The 21,154-nt window shown below is 38.2% G+C and overlaps 1 protein-coding gene across 2 annotated transcripts in view; it reads right to left on the bottom strand.

The window, feature by feature from the left end:
* Nucleotides 1-19,699, bottom strand: part of dok6 (docking protein 6) — a 61,013-nt gene extending 41,314 nt beyond the window's left edge. Inside the window, exon 1 of one of the 2 annotated variants that reach the window (XM_008438655.2) lies at nucleotides 19,387-19,699. In XM_008438655.2, coding sequence (XP_008436877.1) covers nucleotides 19,387-19,452 — 66 coding nt within the window. In that variant the 5' untranslated portion in view covers nucleotides 19,453-19,699. The remainder of the gene's footprint in view (nucleotides 1-19,386) is intronic. The other variant, XM_008438654.2, reaches the window with a different exon arrangement.
* Between the last annotated feature and the right edge of the window lie 1,455 nt (nucleotides 19,700-21,154).

Below are 21,154 nucleotides of genomic sequence, written 5' to 3'. Positions count from 1 at the left end.
TTTGTTGTTGTTTTTCAATGTCACATGCTGTGTGTGTATCCAGCCATCATGCATGTGGCAAAGCAGGTTTTTTTTAAGCACTGAACAAAAATAGCAGCCAAATTATTCTGAGGGAGATGTGGGTCAGAACTGAAGTTTTTCTCTCAGGTATGAAGTGGTAAAGTGGAGTAGTGGGTGTGGAGGGGGGGATTTTTATTTTTCTGTTGTTCTATAAACAAGTGATACATTTGCTTGCGTTGGCTTAAGCTCAATCAGCTTTTGCTCTGGGATGCTGGACGTCTAGACAAGGACGGTAAACACTCATTTTACAGGAAGAGAGAGGACAAAGGATTATACTGTAATCATAATCCCATAATCTCCAAATACAGCTTCATAACACTGCTTCCTTTGCTGTGGTGTAGTTATTGTATTGTAAATTTTAGCCACTATTGATCCGGCTGACATCCAGGTTGGCAAGCACAGTCGGTTACGGTGTTCCTGGGCTGAGACGGACTCACGTGGGAAACATTTTAATGACTGTTCTGGTTTAAATCATCATTATGACAATTGCCCGCTCTTCAAACCATCCCTCTTTTCAAAGCTCTTTATGTATTGCCGCTTTAGTCAGCAATCCGCTGCACGTACGCGCACACAAAGACACACACACTGCAATTTTCATTTAATCCATGTACAAGCTGAAGCTTTCACAGTCAATAACACACAGACAAAGAGGAATTTGACTATGGCACAATGCCCTCGCTGACAAGCATACTTAGACATCCGCAAGAAAAAGTGCAGCGAGGCAGCGCCGTGTCGTTTTCTTTACACCGATGTCCACTTTGTATTCCTCGTCCAGAGTGAATATTGATCCAAATTAAATCCAAAGAGTAAACAGAAAATTGTCTGATTTTGTCATTTTTTTTCTGTTTTAATGGATGCGGTCTATGAGTTAGGTCCTTTTAATTCTCCCTAAAACATCATTTTATCATTCTAAGGACATTTTTCACATCATTGGTTCTATTGTTTTACAATGTAGTCTACACAGAGTTTACAAAGAACACAGTCGTGTATATTATTAAAAAGGAAAAACCTCAATGAAAATTTTCTTTGTAAGTTTTGACCCATATCGAAACTACATTGCATGACCCAAATATTTTGTACTTAGTTAACTTTAGTTTCTAAAAAAAAAAAATCATGGTTCATAGTTAAAGAGGTTGTTTTTCTCCATCACTGTAAGAACATCTCATTAAATCCCCACTTATTATTTTGGTGTTCTTAAAGGGCATGTTTCCGGTCCCATCTTGATTTTACTATAAATGCTGAGTTTAGGGTCAATATCCATAAAGTACAACATTTACTTTCATTGGTGTGCTGATGATACGATATTGGATCACTACAGAATAGAACTTGATTAGAATCAGCCAAAGCAGAGATGTGATATTGTCTAACCAGATGTTATCTACTGTTGTCCCATGCACTTGGAGAAAAATCCTTTTTTTTTTTCTTTTCATTTTACTTTAGCTTCATAAGCTACTTTTCTGTAGCAAAACTGCTCGTTGCTGAGAGTTGTTGTTTACCTTTAACAAAAAGAAAATATAGTAAGTGTAAATGAGTGATCTTCAAGTTTTAACAAATTTATTTGATGTTTGTCTGGTCAATATGAATAAACTGATGAAAAGCTATTCACTATTTCATTTGGACTAATTGCTATAAAGTTCAAATCTCGACTATACCAATAATTTAAAGTCCAGAATAATTTTTCTTGCCATGATGTGCATCACTTTGCTATTGACCTACATATTTATCCATATTTAGTAAAACCATGTATTCATGTTTAGTGATACTTTTGTCCCCTTTGTTTTTCTCTGTACCCTCACAGTTGTAAATCTTAAAGTATTTTTAGATCTTTTAAATAAGAAAAGCAAGTAAGCACAAAACGTCCAAAGACTGGCAATGCTAAGGCTCATCGTTCTTGAAAATTTATATTCTTGCTTTTGCCCCCCATAAATTGAGACAAGTGCATTTCTCTATATACTAGCATTGAATAATTATTTTTTTCATGGTTCACAGTTAATTGAAAATACTACAGTACTTCTTCTGAAAGCATAATTTTACCAAGCCCAGTATAGGGACAGCTAAACTGGCTGCCTGTTTCTGCATTCATTTTAGCATTCCTTTTACGTTTAAAGTTTCCTTGTCAATTTTATTGTATTTTGTTTTATTTTATCATTGTATGAATTCAAAAATTTAAAAAAAAAAGATGAAGATAAGCTGCAAATCAACGAACAAAACTCATTAAAAATTCTGGTTTAGGGTGGCAAAATCTTTTTTTTTTTTCTTCCATTTTTACATTTTGGTCCTCACATCGCCTGCAGCTTGCTGACCAGAAGATTTGCATTTAGTCCAACAGGTGAGGAGGTGAGTACATGAAAACCGAACGCCGTTCTTCAGAAGTGACCGACTTGTTGAAGCAGGATACACGTGAGGAGCTTTTTGCCCAACAACCATCAGGTTTCTCCTCCAAGCCTAATTTCCATTAGCTGACCACTTGATTATCACATCAATAAAGACTGTAAAATCAAACGAGGCACAGACCGCTGTTCAGTGTTCCAGCAAATATTTGCATGTTGAGCAGGATGTTACAAAACAAGCGTTATTCTGGGACACTTTGTTATTTGAAATTCATTAAACCCCTAAAAGCAGTACGCACTGGTGCAGTGATCAGCCGCCCTCCACCCTCTCCTCCCTGAGGATTAATTCTAAAGAGGCGCCCGCTCACTGATGTTCTGGGCAGCTTCTTCTGATACGGTTAGCTGGGGAAAACGCCGGGCGCCGTGTCTGCTATAACTATCCCCTCACAAGCAGAAGCAGAGATTTGTGCTTGCTGGAACTAACTTGACTCAGCCACATTTGCTCTGCAAATCAAAGGCGAAGAGCTTCTTGAGGGTGGGAGGGGAATAAATTGTGCATGTGTGTGCAAGGCCAAGCAAATGCAGACTTTTATGTCAAAGAACAGGCTCCAATGGAGTTTGTCATATTGTTTTTGTCTCAATTCCCCCCAAAGAACACACACTCCCTTGGAATAAGTGGGCAGCGATTCGGTGTCATTCTGTGTCTCAGCATGAAATCATGGAGGAATGCAATTATCACTTTGCCCAACAGACATTTCTCTGAAATGAGAGTGAACAATTGGGAGCATGAGAGGGGAAAATGGAAGGAGGGGTAAAGGGTGTATGAGCAGGGAGGGGGAAGCTTAACCGACCTCAGTCCCAGCTCTGCTTCGAACTTCATTCTGTTAACTCTGCTAAATGCGAAAGTGCAGGCAACTTTACGTCACATGAGGAATGAAAAGTTTCCAGAAGGACTTTCCATCCTTCTGTTTAGCACTTTCTCTTCTCAAAATTGGGTCCAAAACCTCGACGTGGATTGATCAGAATATATAGTAAAGCAGGGTTACTGTCATAATTCTTTTGACATTAAGAACTCGCATAACACGTAAAACTTGATTTAAAAATATCAAAAATGGTGCCAATGTTTCCAAATCCTGCAACTTCCATCACAAACACAGGCTGAAAACTCAAAAAGATTAAAAAACAAGTACTTTTACCATATTTCATTCAGCCTTGCTGTTACCTGCTGAAAGTGTTGCTCTCTTTCTAGCAGCATGAATAACTCGCAGGTAGCATATGTTTTAATATGTTGTTGAAATTCCTATCCAGTTGTCATGATAACAGTGCTGTACTAATGGACCCACTGGCAAACATGCAAGTGTTTTGGGGGGTAATTTTTAAAGGGTTAATAGCTTCTTGCACTTTCTTGATTTCTGCAACTGCATTTTTAAGCAATTTAATGACTGATCTTCAACCAATTACTGCAACCACACCAAAGGTTGTTTGGTGTGGTTGCAACTTGGTGTCACTGGGTTTGGTGTGTTCACCGATTCAGACAAAAAATAAAAAAAATAATTTCACTCAGTCACTGGTCAGTCGACTGATGTAAAAACCACCACTTCTGGTCATCAGCTGATCTCAGTGCATGTTTATCCAAATTCTTGTGTTTTTATACCTGTTAAAATAAGAAACCTTTTACTTCTGCAACCTGATATTTAGTTAGCTTAAGGCAGCAGCTGGATGAATTGATTTACCAAAAGTCTTATTGTTACAGCTACTTTTGTGCTTTCCATTTTCTCCGGAGAGAATGTGTCCGAAATTCATTGCCAGTGTCGTATTTTATCGGTAACACTAAAAGCTGTTAAACGGCAAGAAGCTCAGATTGCCTTGGCTAACACTTGAGACTATTTTGGTTCATTAGGATGGAGGGCATATTTAAAGAGCATGCATCTTTTGAGGCCAATGTGAGCCAGTCAGCTTGAGTGTTTCAAGCTGAGCTGGCCAGGTACCAAACCATTGCCCCCCATAGCTAAGCGAGAAGTAAACTGTCACCTCCTTACTATTAAAAGAAGCCCCCTAAGAAAGAAGAAGGTAGGGAGGCAGAGCAAAGTGTCCAAACAAACGGAAACAGAGCGTTTCTGTTGCTTGTTGTTGTACCAAGCACCAATAACTCTGAGGTCAAGCTTTTTTTTTTAAAGCCAAAGAAAGACCTCACAATTATTAGCCTTGAATAGGTGACAGCATAAGCTAGGTCTTCAACAAGGCTACTCCTGTATTTAATGCAGAGCAGGTGTGATGTGTTATTTGTTTAGCAAGGCCATAATAGTGTTTACCTATGCACTACACAGAGTAAATTAAGAACACAGACACAAAGACAGGCCCCTTAACATACACAGACACAGCTGAAGCTATCTTTGGCCTCACACTGTACTGAATGTGCTTGGCAAGCAGACTGATGAAAGGTAACTGCAGGAGACGAACTCATTATAGACACTGATTCAAACATAAAAGCGAGGTGAGACTTTTCTCCAAGAATAACTTAATCTGACTCCCCCAAAAACCTCTACGTGCACACGTATTTTTTTTTTGTTTGTTTTAGTTTTTTTTTAACACTTCTCAAAAGAAGGTGTTTTTGAAGATCAAATAATGACTAAATAGGTTTTTGAAGTCAGATAACTGGCTGATGAAGGACCTATCGAGAAAGCTCTGACAGTTCTGATGTTCATTGTCAATAGGCTGAATTCTTAATTCACTTACATAAAAACTAAAATTATTTCCATGTTGATTATTAACACGCATGCATAGACTCCTCCGCACATGCAATCACATCCAAATACAGATGAACACAATGCCCTCGTGCTGTACCCCCACGCATAAAGACGCAAACCGAAAAGAGAGCTTAGCTGCAAAGTAGAGCCCCGGGGGCTGGTCTGCTGATTAATGAGGGGAAGAAGCCAAGGAGAGGAGGATGAAACTGAAGTGTTAATGGATCTATGATAGATTCCTCCAGACCCGTTGTTTGGTAGGCGAATCCCCGGAGTATCTGAACGTTGTAGCACCACAGTAAAACTCTGCAAAGCCAAAGCCCAGACTGGAGGTAAAATATGTTGATCAGCCAGAACACCTTTATTCTCCAGAATTATATTATACACTTCATATCACTGAGAGAGGAAATGAGTTCACTGCCAGAGAACAGTAAGATTCGCCTGAATGTTTTTTTCCCCTTCTTTTTTCCATCCACACGATAAAGATTTAGCTCCAAAACAAATCTACTAAAACAAGATTAACTCTGTAGCACAGCGCTGAGAGACCTACACTTGGAAAGCCAACTTTCTGATAACACAGTGAAGGCAGCTGGAGAGATTCTGCATGAACAGCCAATTTGTTCATGACTGCAGGCAGGAGAGGAAAAAGCTCAATGAGGTGGGATGACAGTATTATGATGGTCTTAAATATAAATAGTCTCTTCCGAAAAGTACTTACTACCTTGAGAAAAAAAAATGCGGTAAAACTCGGGCGCTGAACGGGGGATTTGTTCTGTTGGGAAGTTCTGTGGTTTCCGGATTGCAGTGGGGTCCGCTCAACTGTGACAAGGACAGAAAGAAACTCGCACACCTCGACAAACTGTCAAAATAAAGTGATAGGTTGCCATCCTAGACAGTTATTTTTTGTATGCATTTTATACAAACCAAACAGGACAAGAATTAGCTAAAGTCAAATGATTAGGAGGAGTGTGTGTATAGGACATATTGTATGGTTTGCTTAGCTGACACTGATCAATGTAAGAGAGAAAAAAAAATTCACTTTTAAAGTATGTAGGTACACATACTGTCATATATTATAGCGATATACGACATATTACAGTCCCTAATCAAACCATAATGTCTATGAGTGACACAGAACCAAATGTTCTTATAGTCGCTATTGCTACATTAAGGAAAACCCTTTTAAATTAAAGGTTATCGATGGGAAACGTCTGCAAGGTGAGTACAAATGAACTCAGAAATGACAGGAAACATCGACTGGCTCTTTTTCAAACCCAAAAAAGTCTGGTAAAGAAATTAAATGTACAAAAATTTTAAGAGTTGCATTGATCTTCACCGCTGAATATTTGTTTGCTTATTTTTCAACAGGATGATTCATTGGGTTAGCCATTGATGTTACCAAAGTCGCGGAATTGACCGTATCTCCATTACTCAACTCTTGATAATTCCTGTCACAAATTAGCAAAACACGATAAAAAACAGACATCCTTTTCAATTTAGAGATGTTCCCCTCTCAGCCATTCACACATTCAACTCAGTGCCACATTGGAGTGTGTTGATATAAAGGAAGGTATCACGGTGTGTGAGAAGGGTGACGGCATTGTTTGCTTTAGTGCTGCGTATTCTGTAGCATCCCTCACTTCACACATACAAGCCAACTCGTCTCTTTGATTCTCTCCACTTGTTGGCTAAACTAAAGCCTTTAATTTAATTTAAATACTTCTCTTGACACCAAGACTTAACGAAACGGACTGAAAATATATTTATATGACAAAGAATATGCATTGCATCCCTTTCAATCCTGAAACAAAAATCCTTAGTAGATGATTACAAAATTATAAATCTGCACCTAAGCATTACCTGGACAATATAGACATTTAAAACAAGCTATTCAAAGTTCATAAATGAGGTCACTAGAAGTTTTGAGGACACAACTGAGAAGTGGCATCATATAATAACTCACAAATGTCAAGGAAACAGAAAGCCTCAGGCTGAATATTTCCTTGAATCCCCAGAGATGCAACTACAACATTTGAAGAAGATTGAATGAGCAGTTGAGGGGAAAAAAGCTCAGAGCAATGTTGTGACTGCAGCCATTTAAGGTCAGTGGATTGTCAGTCTGCATGTTTCTGTGTTAACTATATCCAGGTACCATGGCTGTGAAGGATGGGTCCGCTAAAAGCTCAATGTAAAATGGCTCCTAGATGATGATTCACCAAGACTATAAATATTCAAGAAATCTTATTTAATTTGGTGACAACATTCAAAAGACAGACTGCCAATAACTGAGGCAAAAACAACACAAATTGCAAGAAAAGTTGCTGTTATGACCTTCCGGTATTTTATTACCGTGAATAACTATCAGTTAGCTTTAAGACATTGTGAACCGCCACTCCCATTTATCCATGTTTTCTATTTTCTATAATTAGCAACAGCATGAATCACTGACAGAAAATATTTAAGCGCAGTCTAAGCACAGATTTATTCATGAAAGCGACCAAATAATAGAGCCACATTTTTCACCATGAATAATGACTGTTGGGCTGTTGTTCCCATATCCTGCTGGAGATGCATTTCATCAGAGCCAATAAGTCTCGGTGATTTGTCTTGAGGTCTTTGTCTGATGGAAGAAATTGATGAAAACCAAAGAAAATGACCACGCAATTTATAGCCCTGCATATGTGTGAATTAATGCCCCGAAACACAAGAACATCCATCAAAAGAAGGAGGAGCTTAAAGTGCACCCACAAGGCACAAGCAAGGTAATAAACAAATGATGGCACATTAAAATTTTTCGACCTGCTTCAAGTTGAGCCTCTGTTTACTAGCTACAAAGAAAGGGAAGAAACAAATTTAGGACGCGAGTGATTTATTTTTATTTTTTTCATTCAATTCAATCCGTTTTCATCCTGTTCATCAGCTGTTTGGACGTCTCATTTGCAGAAACTCTGACACTTTGTGTTTCTGTCAGCTTTAAAACTGAATGTTCGGTTCTTGAAACGGGATGAATGAAAATCTGCTGACAATCACTTCTCGACAGTCTGTCATTGTTAACAGTGAGTGCATGGAAGTGGTAAGATAATATCTTAAATGCCTGTGCCACCTCTAACAATAGAGACACTGTTTTCTAACTCTCCATCTGCTTTATCCTGCTCGTCAGCCAGCAAGGTAGAAAATAGCCACATAACACTACAGAGCTTACGCTCCATTTAAAGACCACTGGTTGCAAAACTGAAAAATGCAAGTAACAAGAACTTGGAATAGAAAATGACATGAAATAGTTGAAAGGTACAAGTGGGTATAGTTTTTAAGAGACAAATGACTGTAGAGAACAGAACTGAGACCAGAAATGTGGTAAATTTCCATACACAAACACCTGCTTTCTGACTTCATTGTAATGGGTTGTAAGCTACAATCTAAGTTTTAGCCAGTTGCCAGTATGCAAAGATTATATATTTGCTAAACTGTCAAACCACAGCTGTGAAAAAGTCCATTTAACAACCAGAGTAAATGAGTTAATCCAAATGCTGCCGAGAACTCCCAGTCAGCTGGCTGAAAATAGTCCCTTTCCTGTGCTCAAAAGAATGATACATTTTTCTACTAGTACGTATTTCACAGTTATATTATTATAAAAGTAACAATCTTTTATCAGCACACTCGGCAAGCTAAGAATAATATTTTGGTTGTACAGTTGACTCCAGGCTGGCTACATGAGCAGATCACTTAACTAAATTAGGTCATTGATATAACTTTGGTATATGTCAAAATATGTATGCTTTTTATAGCTCTCATCTGATCTATAAAAAGCAGAAGAGAAAAAGAAAAAAAAATCAAGTGAACATTCAGCTGGATAAGAACTTTTAAAACTGCTGCTGAGTTTAGCAGCCGTTTAATCTCCTTCAAAAGACTTTATATCTGAGGGGTGCTGGATATTTTGCATTTTTTTGTAACTTTGCAATATTTGGTTGATTAGTATGTGACTTTTTTGGGTATGAAAGGAGCCACCTGCTGTCGGATGTTTAACACTGGCAATGTCTTAGTTCTTAGCATCACAGGGGGTTCATTTTATGCCTACTAAAACAAAATTTATTGCAGTTTCTGCGTTCCTCTTATCTTCTGAAATAAATAAAGTTGGTTACATGCTTCAGCTAAATATCTACCAGCAAAAAGTCACTTATGGTTATTCTGGTCTGATCAAGAATCCTAATCTGTCAAATTTCATAAAAATCAACAGCCCAAAATAGGAATCCAAACCAAAATGAAGTAAATTGGGTGTAAAACTGTTTTCACATAATAGTATATAATTAATAAACTGTAAGATTTGAGCCGATTAAGTCCAAAACAGGTGCAAATACCTAATTACAAATAATAATTTGGATACAAAGTGGTTTGCTAATACTTTTGAAGTAAAAAAAAAATGGCAGTACACTTTACATAACCGTCAAATAAGTTGTTTTACTATTCAAAACTAAAGAATATATATATTGTTTCCAATTTTAGAAGTGCAAAATACTTCCGTGAGAAGCTAAAAAGTAATTATATGAGGAAGATGTTAAGTCAGTTCTTTGCTTAACGATTGCATAATAATCTTCTTAACTTTAAATTGAACTGTAGCTCATCTGTACATTTACAACCTTCATTTCCTCCCTGACAAAATGAACATGGAAATACTCATTGATTAATCAATACCCATCCTTCGTCTTATGGGTAAACATTCATGATTAAGTGTGCAGCCATAACGCGAGAACAGCACATTCAGGTATCAACATAATTGGAAGCAGTTATTGCTTACAGTCCTCTGGACCGTATTTGCATGAAACGCTTCTTAACTTGTGTTTTCTCAGTGCCTGAAATCCTCTCTCCTATTATGTCATAATGTAACAAACACTGTTTAAAATCTAATATTCTGCAGCTGTTGTTTTTTTTAATAACAAAGAGCTATTTGGAACAAACTGTACTGCTTGCTTGCATATTATTGTGAAAGGGCTTCCTCATAAAAAAGTAATTTTTAAAACCTTAAATCTCTCAAAAGTCTACAGACAGAACTGCGAGATGTGAAAAGATGAATAACTTGAATTAGTCTGGATCCCTGCTTATTGGTTTGCTGATTATTAATTTGCAAACACATGCTTATATTTTCACTCTTCCTCCTCCAACACCAGTTCTGATGTTTTTGTAGCTCCTGCATTTTATGGCTGTTTGGCCAATAAGCTCTCAAAAACGTTCTTGCTATTGTGACTTGTTTTAATATTTTACTATACACACTATATGGGGGTTTTTTTAATACACAAGTAATGCCAATGCTTTTTGTGCCAGCTAAGTGAAGTGAGAGCTAAACCAAAGAAGTAGCACATGATTCTCTATTTGAATATCCCAGTAGAAAATCAGAATTTATTACATCAGATTGCAATATATTTTCAGTAAAATTAGTAAAACGTATCGTCAGACTTATGACACAAAAATAAAAAAGGAAAGCAATGGTGCTGAAACCACTTTCAAGAATTGTAAAATTACTATGTACTATGATTACTATGATTTGGATCTCAATGAATTAGAATATCATTAAAAAGTTTATTTCACTAACTCAATTAAAAAACTGACTCATTGATTCGTTACAGACAGAATACAAGGACACAATTCAAGTGTTTATTTCTATTAGTTTAGATGTTCAGCATAAAATTAGAATATCACGTCAGCTCTAAAAGAAAACAATGTAATACAGAAATGTGACATGATGGCCATTGTTTTAGCCTACACATTCATGGGCAGGATTCACATTGTATAAAAGATGGCAATGCTGATTTTAGACTTGACTGTGAAAACCTCACACTAGACCTGATGCAACTTGGATATTGTGCCTCTCCACTCTCCAGACTGTGGGACCTACATTTTCAAGTGAAATGCAAAAATCTACTTTAATCTGAAAAGAGGACTTTGGATCAGTGAACCTCCGTCCTTTTTCTCCCCAGTCCAGGTAAGACGCATCAGATCTCGTTCAACAATGACTTAACGGTTACAAGCCAAGTCAGACAGTGAGTGGGATCCACGCCTTCTGAGTCTCTATAAAAAACTTTAATAAGATTTGGTCCTCCCTTTTGGTTGGGGAGCTTTTGGTATCATGCCATTTCCTTCTACTCTCTGACTTGAAAGGTCATTCTTTAGCGTTGACCTTTTGCTGTTTACGTCCTTCTGAAAGTTTCAATGACCGTGGTCAAGACAACTGTCAAGCTTTTCCAATTAAAGAGGTTGGTTATTAGCTGTAAACTGTAAACATAAAAAATAAACACCTTGAAAATATAAATGTGTAATGAATCCTTAGTAGTAGTTTTTTTTGTTTACTGAATTACCAAAATAGATTAACTTTTCAAACATTTTCAAATGTATTGATATGCAGCAGTACATATGAGCTCTTTACCTCGATATTTAATAATATGAAAAACTACCTGTAATTAGAGTAAATTGCTGAGCTACTGGATCTTAGGGTAAAGTATCAAATGATATTTTTTGTTGACTTCCACCATTTGTGCTGAACTATTTGTGACAAAGTAAGTATCCACAGGACAACTAATGCCCAGTGGAACTCTTATTTGAAGTCAAACTCTTATTAATCGCATAGTCCTTTATGTTCAGGTATCATAAAGTCTCTGTAAGAGCGCAGAATTGCATTTAAACTGTCAAGTTGGTTAATATGATTTTTCTGTCTGGCCTCAGTATCGAACCGCCCCACCCAACCCTGTCAGAGGTCAAACCCCTTGCTGTTCTCATTTCTTCCTCCAGCTCTTAAAGCGAAATCGGAAGCACATAAAATCAGTACTAGGTCATAGCTTCTCACAAGCTAAAATTCTCAACTCTTTATCTCTGTTGCACAAATTTGGCAACTCTGACACCACATAGCGCCACTATTTAAAAAAAAAAAAAATCAAAATTTACCTGCAGAAAAAGTTTCTTTAAATATGCCTGCCGCTGCTGAGTTTAACGTCTGCATTTGGTCTACCAGTGTACAGTTTCAGTTGCTAAAAATTAAGCATCCTCACGACTACATTGTATTCGTTTCTGTAATTGTCCCAGTTTGCTGATGAGTTACATCTCTCGAGAGTGAGGTCAACGTGTTCAGATTTCTCGTGTTCTTTAAACTATCACTCACCTTCCATTGAGCCAGTATCTAGTCTCCGGTGCTATTAACGAGACAAACCACCACCAAGAATTAAGGAACCAACAGCAAACCAGCAGTGGCCAAAATTGACCGATTTTGGTAAAGCTGGAAGAAAAGCTGGGCAGAAGATCAGAAAATATTCAACAGCTGACCTTTTCCGTTTACCGCAGTGATCCTAAGCCTGAGAAACATGTACCTGCTCAGAGACTGAAACACACACTCAAAGGTCACGTTATTCAGACTTTCAGGAGGCGCCCCATACCACTGATAAGCATCCGGGTTTTTTTTTTCCCTTTTCTTTTTTGCACTGATAGAACAGGAGCTTGCACTGACCACAGCAACATCACATCTACTGCTGTTTCCGAGGCATTTTCTGTTTTCTTTTTTGCTCTGCTGAGAGACACTTCTGTTTTTGGCTCTTGCGAGCGTTCAGTCTGTCTTCATGCAGAAAGAAAAATATTACCGTATGTTGGAACGCAACAGGGTTAAAATTAATTGAAAATCCACAGTGTTTTTTTTGGCAGCAGATTGTTTACTTGTTTGTTGTGTGTACGTGTGATGTGTGTGCCAGTCCTTCAGTGTTGAACCGAGCCAATTTGTGTGTGCGTGCGTGTGCGCGTGTCAGGGGAAATAGCCTGTTGGGGTTATAGAGGGTGCAGCGTGGGGTGATGAATAGGATGCTTTTGTGCTCGCTCCCGCAGCTGTCTACAAACCATGGAAGGGGAGAAAGGTGAGAAAGAAAGGGGGGTAAGGTTAGGTAGATAGCCAGGTAAAATAGAAAAGGAAGAAAGATAAAAAGAGAAGAGAGATGAGAGTGACACTGCTACGTGTGTGTGAGACAGGGGGGAGGAGAGAGGTGACAGAGAAGGTTTAGAGTCGAGAAGGAAGGAGGTGAGAATGTGAGAAAGAAAAGAAAGCACTTGTGCATTCTAGAACACAGCAGCCTCTTCAGTCACACAAAGAAAGAGACAAATAATCTGGCTAATATAGGAAATCATTTGACATTCAAGTCACTGGGAAAAAAATAAAACAAACATACCAGAACAAAGAGAATCAGAGAAAGAAGGTGCCCCAATTTGTAATTGTGATAACCGTCCCGAACACAGAACTGATCCCATGACCTAAACCTTCACACATGATGGGGTTTGGGAATGAGCCCAGTCACGGCGAACGACGACGCAATAGGTTCAGGCCAAAACTGTTTGTGTTGCTTTGGCCACTTTAATGCATTCTGCATAAGGAGAAACTAGTCAACTGTACTACATTTTATTAAAAATAATGTATAATTCATTTTTAAATGGCACAGCGTCACATTTGAAACCTGAAGTGGGAGCAGCTGAAGGTCAAGTGAGATCCAAAGTTCTGATTTGAGGGACCTTAAGAGCCCTCATCAGATCATATGCTGATGATCTTCAGTAAATGTTCGTATTTACACATATAAAAAAAAAACACACTTGAAAATGGTCACTCTGCGTTACTGGCGAAGAGCAATTATAAGAATTTGTTAAATAAAGAGAGCATATTTGAGTTTTGTAAAGGTTCCTGCTGAAGTAAGAAATAAAGGAAGCAATGATCTAGCAACAGGCGTTTGGTCTGTTTCTTTGCTGTTTCACAAAGGTTGAACACGCCGTTTAATTACTGCTTTATCCATGGATTTTGGCAAGTGCTGCATGATGTGCACTTTGCAACGACAGCACAATCTGCAGATATTGCAGTGATGATATCCTCTGAAATAAATCAACATGCTCATCTCTCTTTCATCTGTGATTCCAAGACTCCCTACGACCTTTAGCATCTTGGTTCAGTCGGTTGGAAGCATTAACTGCAGTGGGACGGCACCCAACAGGCCGGATGATACATCGGCGTGCAATACAGAAACTCACAACATTTGGAATATATTAGTCATAAAACAGTCCCTTGAAATATTAATACTGCGGGCAATAACATTACAACAATGACAAATTCACAATATGTTGAGCAGTCCACTAAGGCATGTAGCCATTTTCTCAGTGTCCTTCATGACTTGAGAAAACAAGATCAAGAATTCAATATAGGAAGACCAAATACTGAACAACGTCCAGATATTTTCCAGCCTCCACCCAGGAGCAGTCATTACGTAACTGTATTACTGAGCAGAGACAATGTCACACTGTATGTGTGAAAGAGATGATCTCATAAAGCAGAATTTACTACTATTTTAAACAAAGACAACATGTTTGCAGAGTTGACATTTTGAACTGCCTTAACATCTCCTATTAAACAATTAGCATGATTAACACCGTCAGAATCACTAATTGAACACAGCAGCTTGTGTTTTTCTCAACGTGTATTCAGTTGAAAATATAAACCCTTACAGAAGCCTTTTAGACTCTTATTATTCAGAGCTGTCATGTTAACATCATTAAATCTAGGGAGGCTTTTGATGATATCTTTCTTACCAGATTATTCAAACCCTGAAAACTGAGGCAGGAAATGGAGGAAAACTGGGAAAGTAATAAATGGAGAATAAGTAAAATAACAAGCAGGCGCCAAAATCCCACTCTGTTGTAGCGGACATAATGAATAAAACCAGCATGCTTTGGTGAAGAAGGGGAAAAAGTTTCCTTTTAAATAGCTTCCTACACCTTTTCTGCTTCTTTTGAAATACTTTGCTATCACTAAAAATGGATGACTTTGACTTTTCTTCTCATTGTAACAATTTCCTATTGTCGCCGAGGGGATAATCCGATATAATCTGCCAACACTACCAGAACATAACAGTTCTCACTGTTTTACGAAAATTCTCCCAAGACGCATCGCACCCAGGACGTGCACTGCTTGAAACGCCTGCCTTTTCTGCAGCCGTTTCAGCTGTAGACCAGAACCAACAGAGAAACTGTTTTTACCCATCAGCCATCACCACGCTCAATGTTGCCAAGTGGTCGATTCGACCTTGCCTATTTTTATATCCGTTTTATCAAGGAATAAGTACAATGTAAGTAATTATTTATAGACTTTTTTTTTTAGCCATTGTTTTTATCTGAAGAATTGCACCCAAATTTTGTTGTACAATGTTTCATTTTTACAGTGAAGATAATGTCCAGCGGTTTAGCGTGGCCTCATAGCTCCTCAGTATAATCCATTCAGTGATTTTTGAAATCCTGTCAGTCAGGATGGAAACGGCTCAGTTCTAATCAGCTGATTTCGTGGTAAGCCTGCGACAAAATTTGCTTTCTTGTCTTACTTATTTTGAACAGGGGATCCATGTCACAGCATTACTTGTTGCCATGGAAACCAGAAGTCATAGATTTTTAATAAAATGCACCAATCAACCTAAACAAAATTAAAGCTCATATTTTAAATTATTTTACTGGAGTTGACATGGGCGGCATTTTGCATTTCTCCTCATGGGATTGTTTTGGGCTTTTTTCACTACTTTAATTATTTATTTTTTTAATGTTTAAAAATGACAAACAGAGAAAGGGAAGTGACGATGGCAAATTTTAATACCTCCGCCCCTGCTCCTCATTTGTTAGGTGTCAAGCTAAATTTTGGAGCCAAAAATTAGTCAAAAACAAGCGCTCAAAACTCGGTTATGTTTCAAAAGGCTTTATAAAACTCAACAGAATAGTTGAATAAATGATCAGTTGCAAACTCTCCTGCGTTTCTTTCATGAGTAAATGTCTTTTTTAATACAACACTTTTCTTTTTTTTTTTGTAATGCCATCTGCAGATTTTTCTGGGAAGACACCAAGTTGATCTCTGCTGTTCCTGTTAACAGCCACTAAAATACATCGAGAACAGAAGATCAACAGGCTAAAAACACTTTGCTTTCTTCCTAAGCAGCTCTCTTACGTCGCAGACATGAATTTTTATTATCCGAGGACTCCGAAGCTGCTCAGAGTCGCCCATGGCCTCTGATTGTCAGGACATGGTGTGAGTCACAGCATTCATAAAGCTTTGATATTTACATCGCATGGCCTTTATCTGCTGCTGAAAAAGGCAGTCAAAACAAGCTGACTGACTTGTTGGTGGAAGTTATCTGACAGCGCAAAATCTGTTAGGATCTCAAAGCTTTTTATTGGGATTTCTTTTTTTTTTAGGTCTAATTAAAGATTATGCTTATTGTTCTTCATATGAAGAACATTATGAGGTTCTTCATATACAAGCTCCGCTTTTAAAAAAAAAATTTATATTGACAGTCTCAAGAAAAACAGCAAAGAAGTCGTCACATCTCCGTGTGTGTTGCTATATTTGAAAGTATAAATTAAACCTTCTGGTCTGAATCTCTGCATATAGCATATGAGGAACAGGATGACTCACTTCACACCCTTGAACATCACTGAGCTGTGAAATTAACAACAAAAAAACCCTGCATAATTAAGAAAAATATGATGAATTTAAAAGCAATGCTTAGATTTACATTGGAAATAAACTCCAAAACAAGTGTGTTTGCTTATTTTCCTTTAAGCCTGTTGTGAATCATCTCCCACACCACATTTTATTCCAGTAATCCCATATCTACAAGTGCCACACATGAAGATTTTCATATATCCAATTTAACACCTTAATTTTATATAATATTTTCCCCCCACGGAGACAAAAAGGCTGCACACCAATTTCAGCGCACAGACGCCTAAAACTACCCAGTTATCACTTGATTTTGTCGGAATCAGAATGTTAATCATGCTGGAATAACTAACCCTACCGTGTAAAGATAAATCCTTTCAGCCTGCCCACACTGGGGTCTTTCGAGGCTATCGCAGCATGACTTTTTCTATGATGAAACAGCAGCAAGCGGTGGAGGGGCTGAAGGGAGTGGGCGATCAGGACACAAACAGTTTTTTATTTTTTTTCCTTCAGCAAACAGCAGGGATGAGATGCAGAGCTGGCAGCGATATGGCATCCACACCTCAAGCACAGCCAACACGGCTCCTCGCTCGCCTTGGAAAGTCATAGGCCATCCACGGTTAAAATAGCTTATGCAAAAAAGCAAATAAACTGACTCGAGTGGATCCAAGCTGGTTCGCACGTTGACAACTAGACTCTGTGTGTTTGTGGGCTGCTATGAGAGCGTTTAGGAAAAAAAAGAAAAATCCGCAAAATTACAGTATTAATTTGCATATGTTTCTATTTGAAACAGAAAAATATTCCCTCTACTTCTAATATTCTGGTTCTAATTGTTACCATGAGTTTCCCATATAGTATCAGGAAAATATAGAAGCATACACTAAATTCATGGGGTGTTGTTCAAATACTCATTGCACAAAAAGTAACATATCTTCTTGTAAATAGAGTGATGCAAGTATACAAAACAATTATTAACTGAATAGTCAGGCTATCTGCTCAAGTTGCTTCTTCCGTCCTATACTTTTACAGGTTTGTCATCAAAAGCGAGGGGTGCCGCACATTTTGGTTTTGAGCTACAAGAAGGTCTTTGCTTTTCAAATCAAAACAAATTAGTCTATTTTGTATGAGAAGAAAAAAGTTTAGAGGGATGTCTTTCAGTCAGATGAGCTACATTGCACAGCAGGCTTGAGAAGTTGCTTTTATTATTAATGGGAGAAAAATGGTGGAACCTCTGGCACCATCTCATAAAAAAAAAAAAGACTTAAAAGAATGGTTTCAGAATCAGAATTTCTCCTAAATGTTTAGCAGCTCTGAGACAATAGCTGGAAATATATTTGTGAAAAAGCCCAAATGTAGCATTAAAAAATGATAGCATTACAAATTCTTTTTAAAAACGTTTTCACTCTTATTCCAACGTAATCTTTAATGAGTTGAGAAACAAAAAGATCCCAGAGAAGACAATATATGAAAACCAAAGAGCAGCAACAAGTTGGTTGCAAAAGTGTGTACACCATTCAAATTGTACTTTGTTGAACCACCTTTAAGCTCAATTTCCACATTCAGATTTCTTTGGTAGGAGTCTGTGAGCACCCCTCATCCGGACTTCGAAATATTTACCTACTATGCCTTGAAAACATTTTTCAATTCTATCATATTGTGAGGACATGCTTTATGCACAGCCTCTCTCATTGGCCCTAAAGATCTTCTGGCTTGACCAGTCCAACACTTTGTACATGAGACCTAAAGGTTTTTGGTCAAAACTGACTTTTATTTAGAATGGTTCACAATCTAATTTGACTCGATTAACAATCTAGCTCCTGATCAGAGAAAGTGCTCCCAGAGCTTGATGCTGCCACCTCCGTATTTCATCATGGGCATGGCATTTTTCAGCTGTTGCACAGCTTTTGTTTTATCAGACATAGTTGTTGCATCTTTTTATTTTTTATTTTTTTACAGGGGTGTGTAATCTTTTTGTATCTACTGCCTTCATGTAATTTCTTCAACATAGATTAGAGGTTTCTCTTTGTTAACAATGATTACTCTAAGTTAGCCTCGGAAGCTGCTACCAAAGTGAAAATATTGTTGATGGAGCCAGGTGATGGTGTGAGAGCGAAGACATCATTAGCCCCCGTCATCACACTTCATCAGAGGAGAGGAAGTGTGACCGCTCTGCAGGCATAATGAGCTGGAAGTATGAACAAAAGCAGATGGCTTTATGAGTCAGACAATGGGGTGCTTGTGACTGAACGTATATCATTCATTTCAATTTAGGCATTTAGGCCTTTTTTTTTTTTTTTCCCTCTCTCCTCCTTGCTGGATGTCAGTGTAAGTCCATTGGCGCTGATGAGCTGCTATCACTCTGAATCAGGCACTCTCTCAATGCTGAGATTAATTCTTTGATACAGAAAGTGTACAGTTAAAACTGTGAAGACTGTGTAGTTTTTTTTTGTGTGGATATAATAAGTTTGACTTTCTCCGGCAAAATAAAAGTTCTAAACAGCAAAAGCTGTAAACAAATGCTTTTTTACAACCACATGACAGCAGCTGTCAGTCATTTCCACAGGTTTCACTGCATGTCTTTGTTGACAAAGCAGCACCCAAAGAAACTTATCTGCTCCGTTGGAAGAGCCCACACCAGGACGGGCTGCTATGGAGCAATTAAGACCTGTTTCTTAATCCAGCTGCCCTTGAGTGCCAACAAATGGAGCTGCTCTCCCTCCACCTCCTTCTCCGCCCGCGGTAGACAGCAAGTGCAACAGTGGCTACTCACCCCCAGTTTCTTACTCCGTATCCTCACGTACCCCTGCTTCACTATGTCGTTGAAGTTGGAAGCCATGGTGAGGGGAAGCGGGTCGCTTCCTATCCGAAAGATGCGGTGAAAAATAAACGGCGTCGTGTATGTTGGGGGGGGGGGGGTTTCTCGGTGGCGAAAGCTTTAACTTGAGGCTACGTCCGTCTGACATCCAACAGGAGGAGAGCAAGCGGTGCGAGCAACCTGCCCCAGTGTCAGCTAGCGCTCAGGCTGGCCGGGCTCAGCGGAGCGATCCATCCGGGAGAGGAGGGAGATACCATTCGTCAGCTGATTCACTGAAGCCGGGGAGAGGTGGGAGGCAGAGGCGCTTCCTGGACCACACCATCCCGGGAGAACGAAGGGGGTGGAGGGGGTGGGGGAGGAGGATAGCTGTTGAGGATAACCTGGTTCTGCTATTCTGTTCTGGTTTGAGAAAGACAGACAGACATATAGATGGATGTTTTCATTATTAGCCCTTTGTTTAAAAAAAAATCAACAAAGTAACAAAAAGGTAAGTCAACTTAAAACTTCCAAGAACAGGAGTGGACAGGGGGTTTCTAAGTGCTGTCTGGGGAGCATTTACAGTCTTCAGGGGGATCTTATGTGGCTAACTAGTACAAACAGTAAGACAGATTTCCAAGGAATTTGTCTTGAACAAATCATCTTTTTTTCTTCTTTTCAATTTAATTTAAATACAGTCGTGAACATTCATACTCCAGAGCAGTTTAAGAAAATCACAGTGAAAATAGTTTAGCATTTTTAATTTAAACAAAAAGAAAATGCATGGCTTACAAGTAGCTACTTTTAACTTGAGGATTTTGGCCAATGGGACAAAAGGTTTCTAAACCACTGGCCAAGGGCAATATTAAAAAGAATTTTAAAATGTTTAATCTACATTCAACAGTAGTTTAGGTTCTATGCAAATACTTAATAGTTACTATAGTATCTGAAAACCTGCTATATCTTTATGCTTCATTAACACATCTAAGCTTGAAACCCTTTGTGCTTGGAGGGACATAGACGTTCCACATCTGCAGGCAGACGTATGGAGATGGGCTCCAGGGAAGATCAGTTTCAAGGTTTTTTTTTGTTTGTTTTTTGTGTACACAAGTGATGGTTAATATAAATGATCCCAAATGTAGAAAGCTGTTCATGTGCTGTCTCCACCACTACAAAGAGGCAGAATATTTGTTGTTTCGGGGGGGATATTTATTGGCTTAGAGCCTGCGACCAGTCTCTAAATTTTGGCTTTCTTAATCTGAAAATTTTGGATTACTTAATAAATATGTACTTATTTCAGTCTGCCTTAACAGAGCCTTTACTTATACATCTCGCAGAGGCATATTATAGACAACACCCATGCTAAATAAGTCTGAAATATATATCTTCTACACAAAAAGAAGAGTTGACTGACAAAGACAAAAATTGAACATATTTAGCTTACACAGATGCTGCGTGACATCATTGACTCTTTAAAATACCTTTTCTTTTCATCATTTTAATGCAGAGTGAACTTTTTAAGTAAACTGTCTTGTGGTTTGTAACAAGATTAAGATCAACACAATATGATAAAAATCAAAACAGAAATAGATAGACATAATATTAACCTTCTTGCAAGGTCATCTCATTTCTGACACGTAAATCTTGAAGAGAATCTGTGGAGTTTTCTGGTGACAGTAGCACATTGAGGGGGTCCTAGACTGATGTCAAATGCTCTAAAAGTAATGTCAAAGGTCTGTCTCTCTGT

The sequence above is a fragment of the Poecilia reticulata genome, linkage group LG20 (genome assembly GCF_000633615.1).
Source record: "Poecilia reticulata strain Guanapo linkage group LG20, Guppy_female_1.0+MT, whole genome shotgun sequence".
In the NCBI taxonomy this organism is placed as follows: domain Eukaryota; kingdom Metazoa; phylum Chordata; class Actinopteri; order Cyprinodontiformes; family Poeciliidae; genus Poecilia; species Poecilia reticulata.
This window is presented reverse-complemented; position numbering and strand designations above follow the sequence as displayed.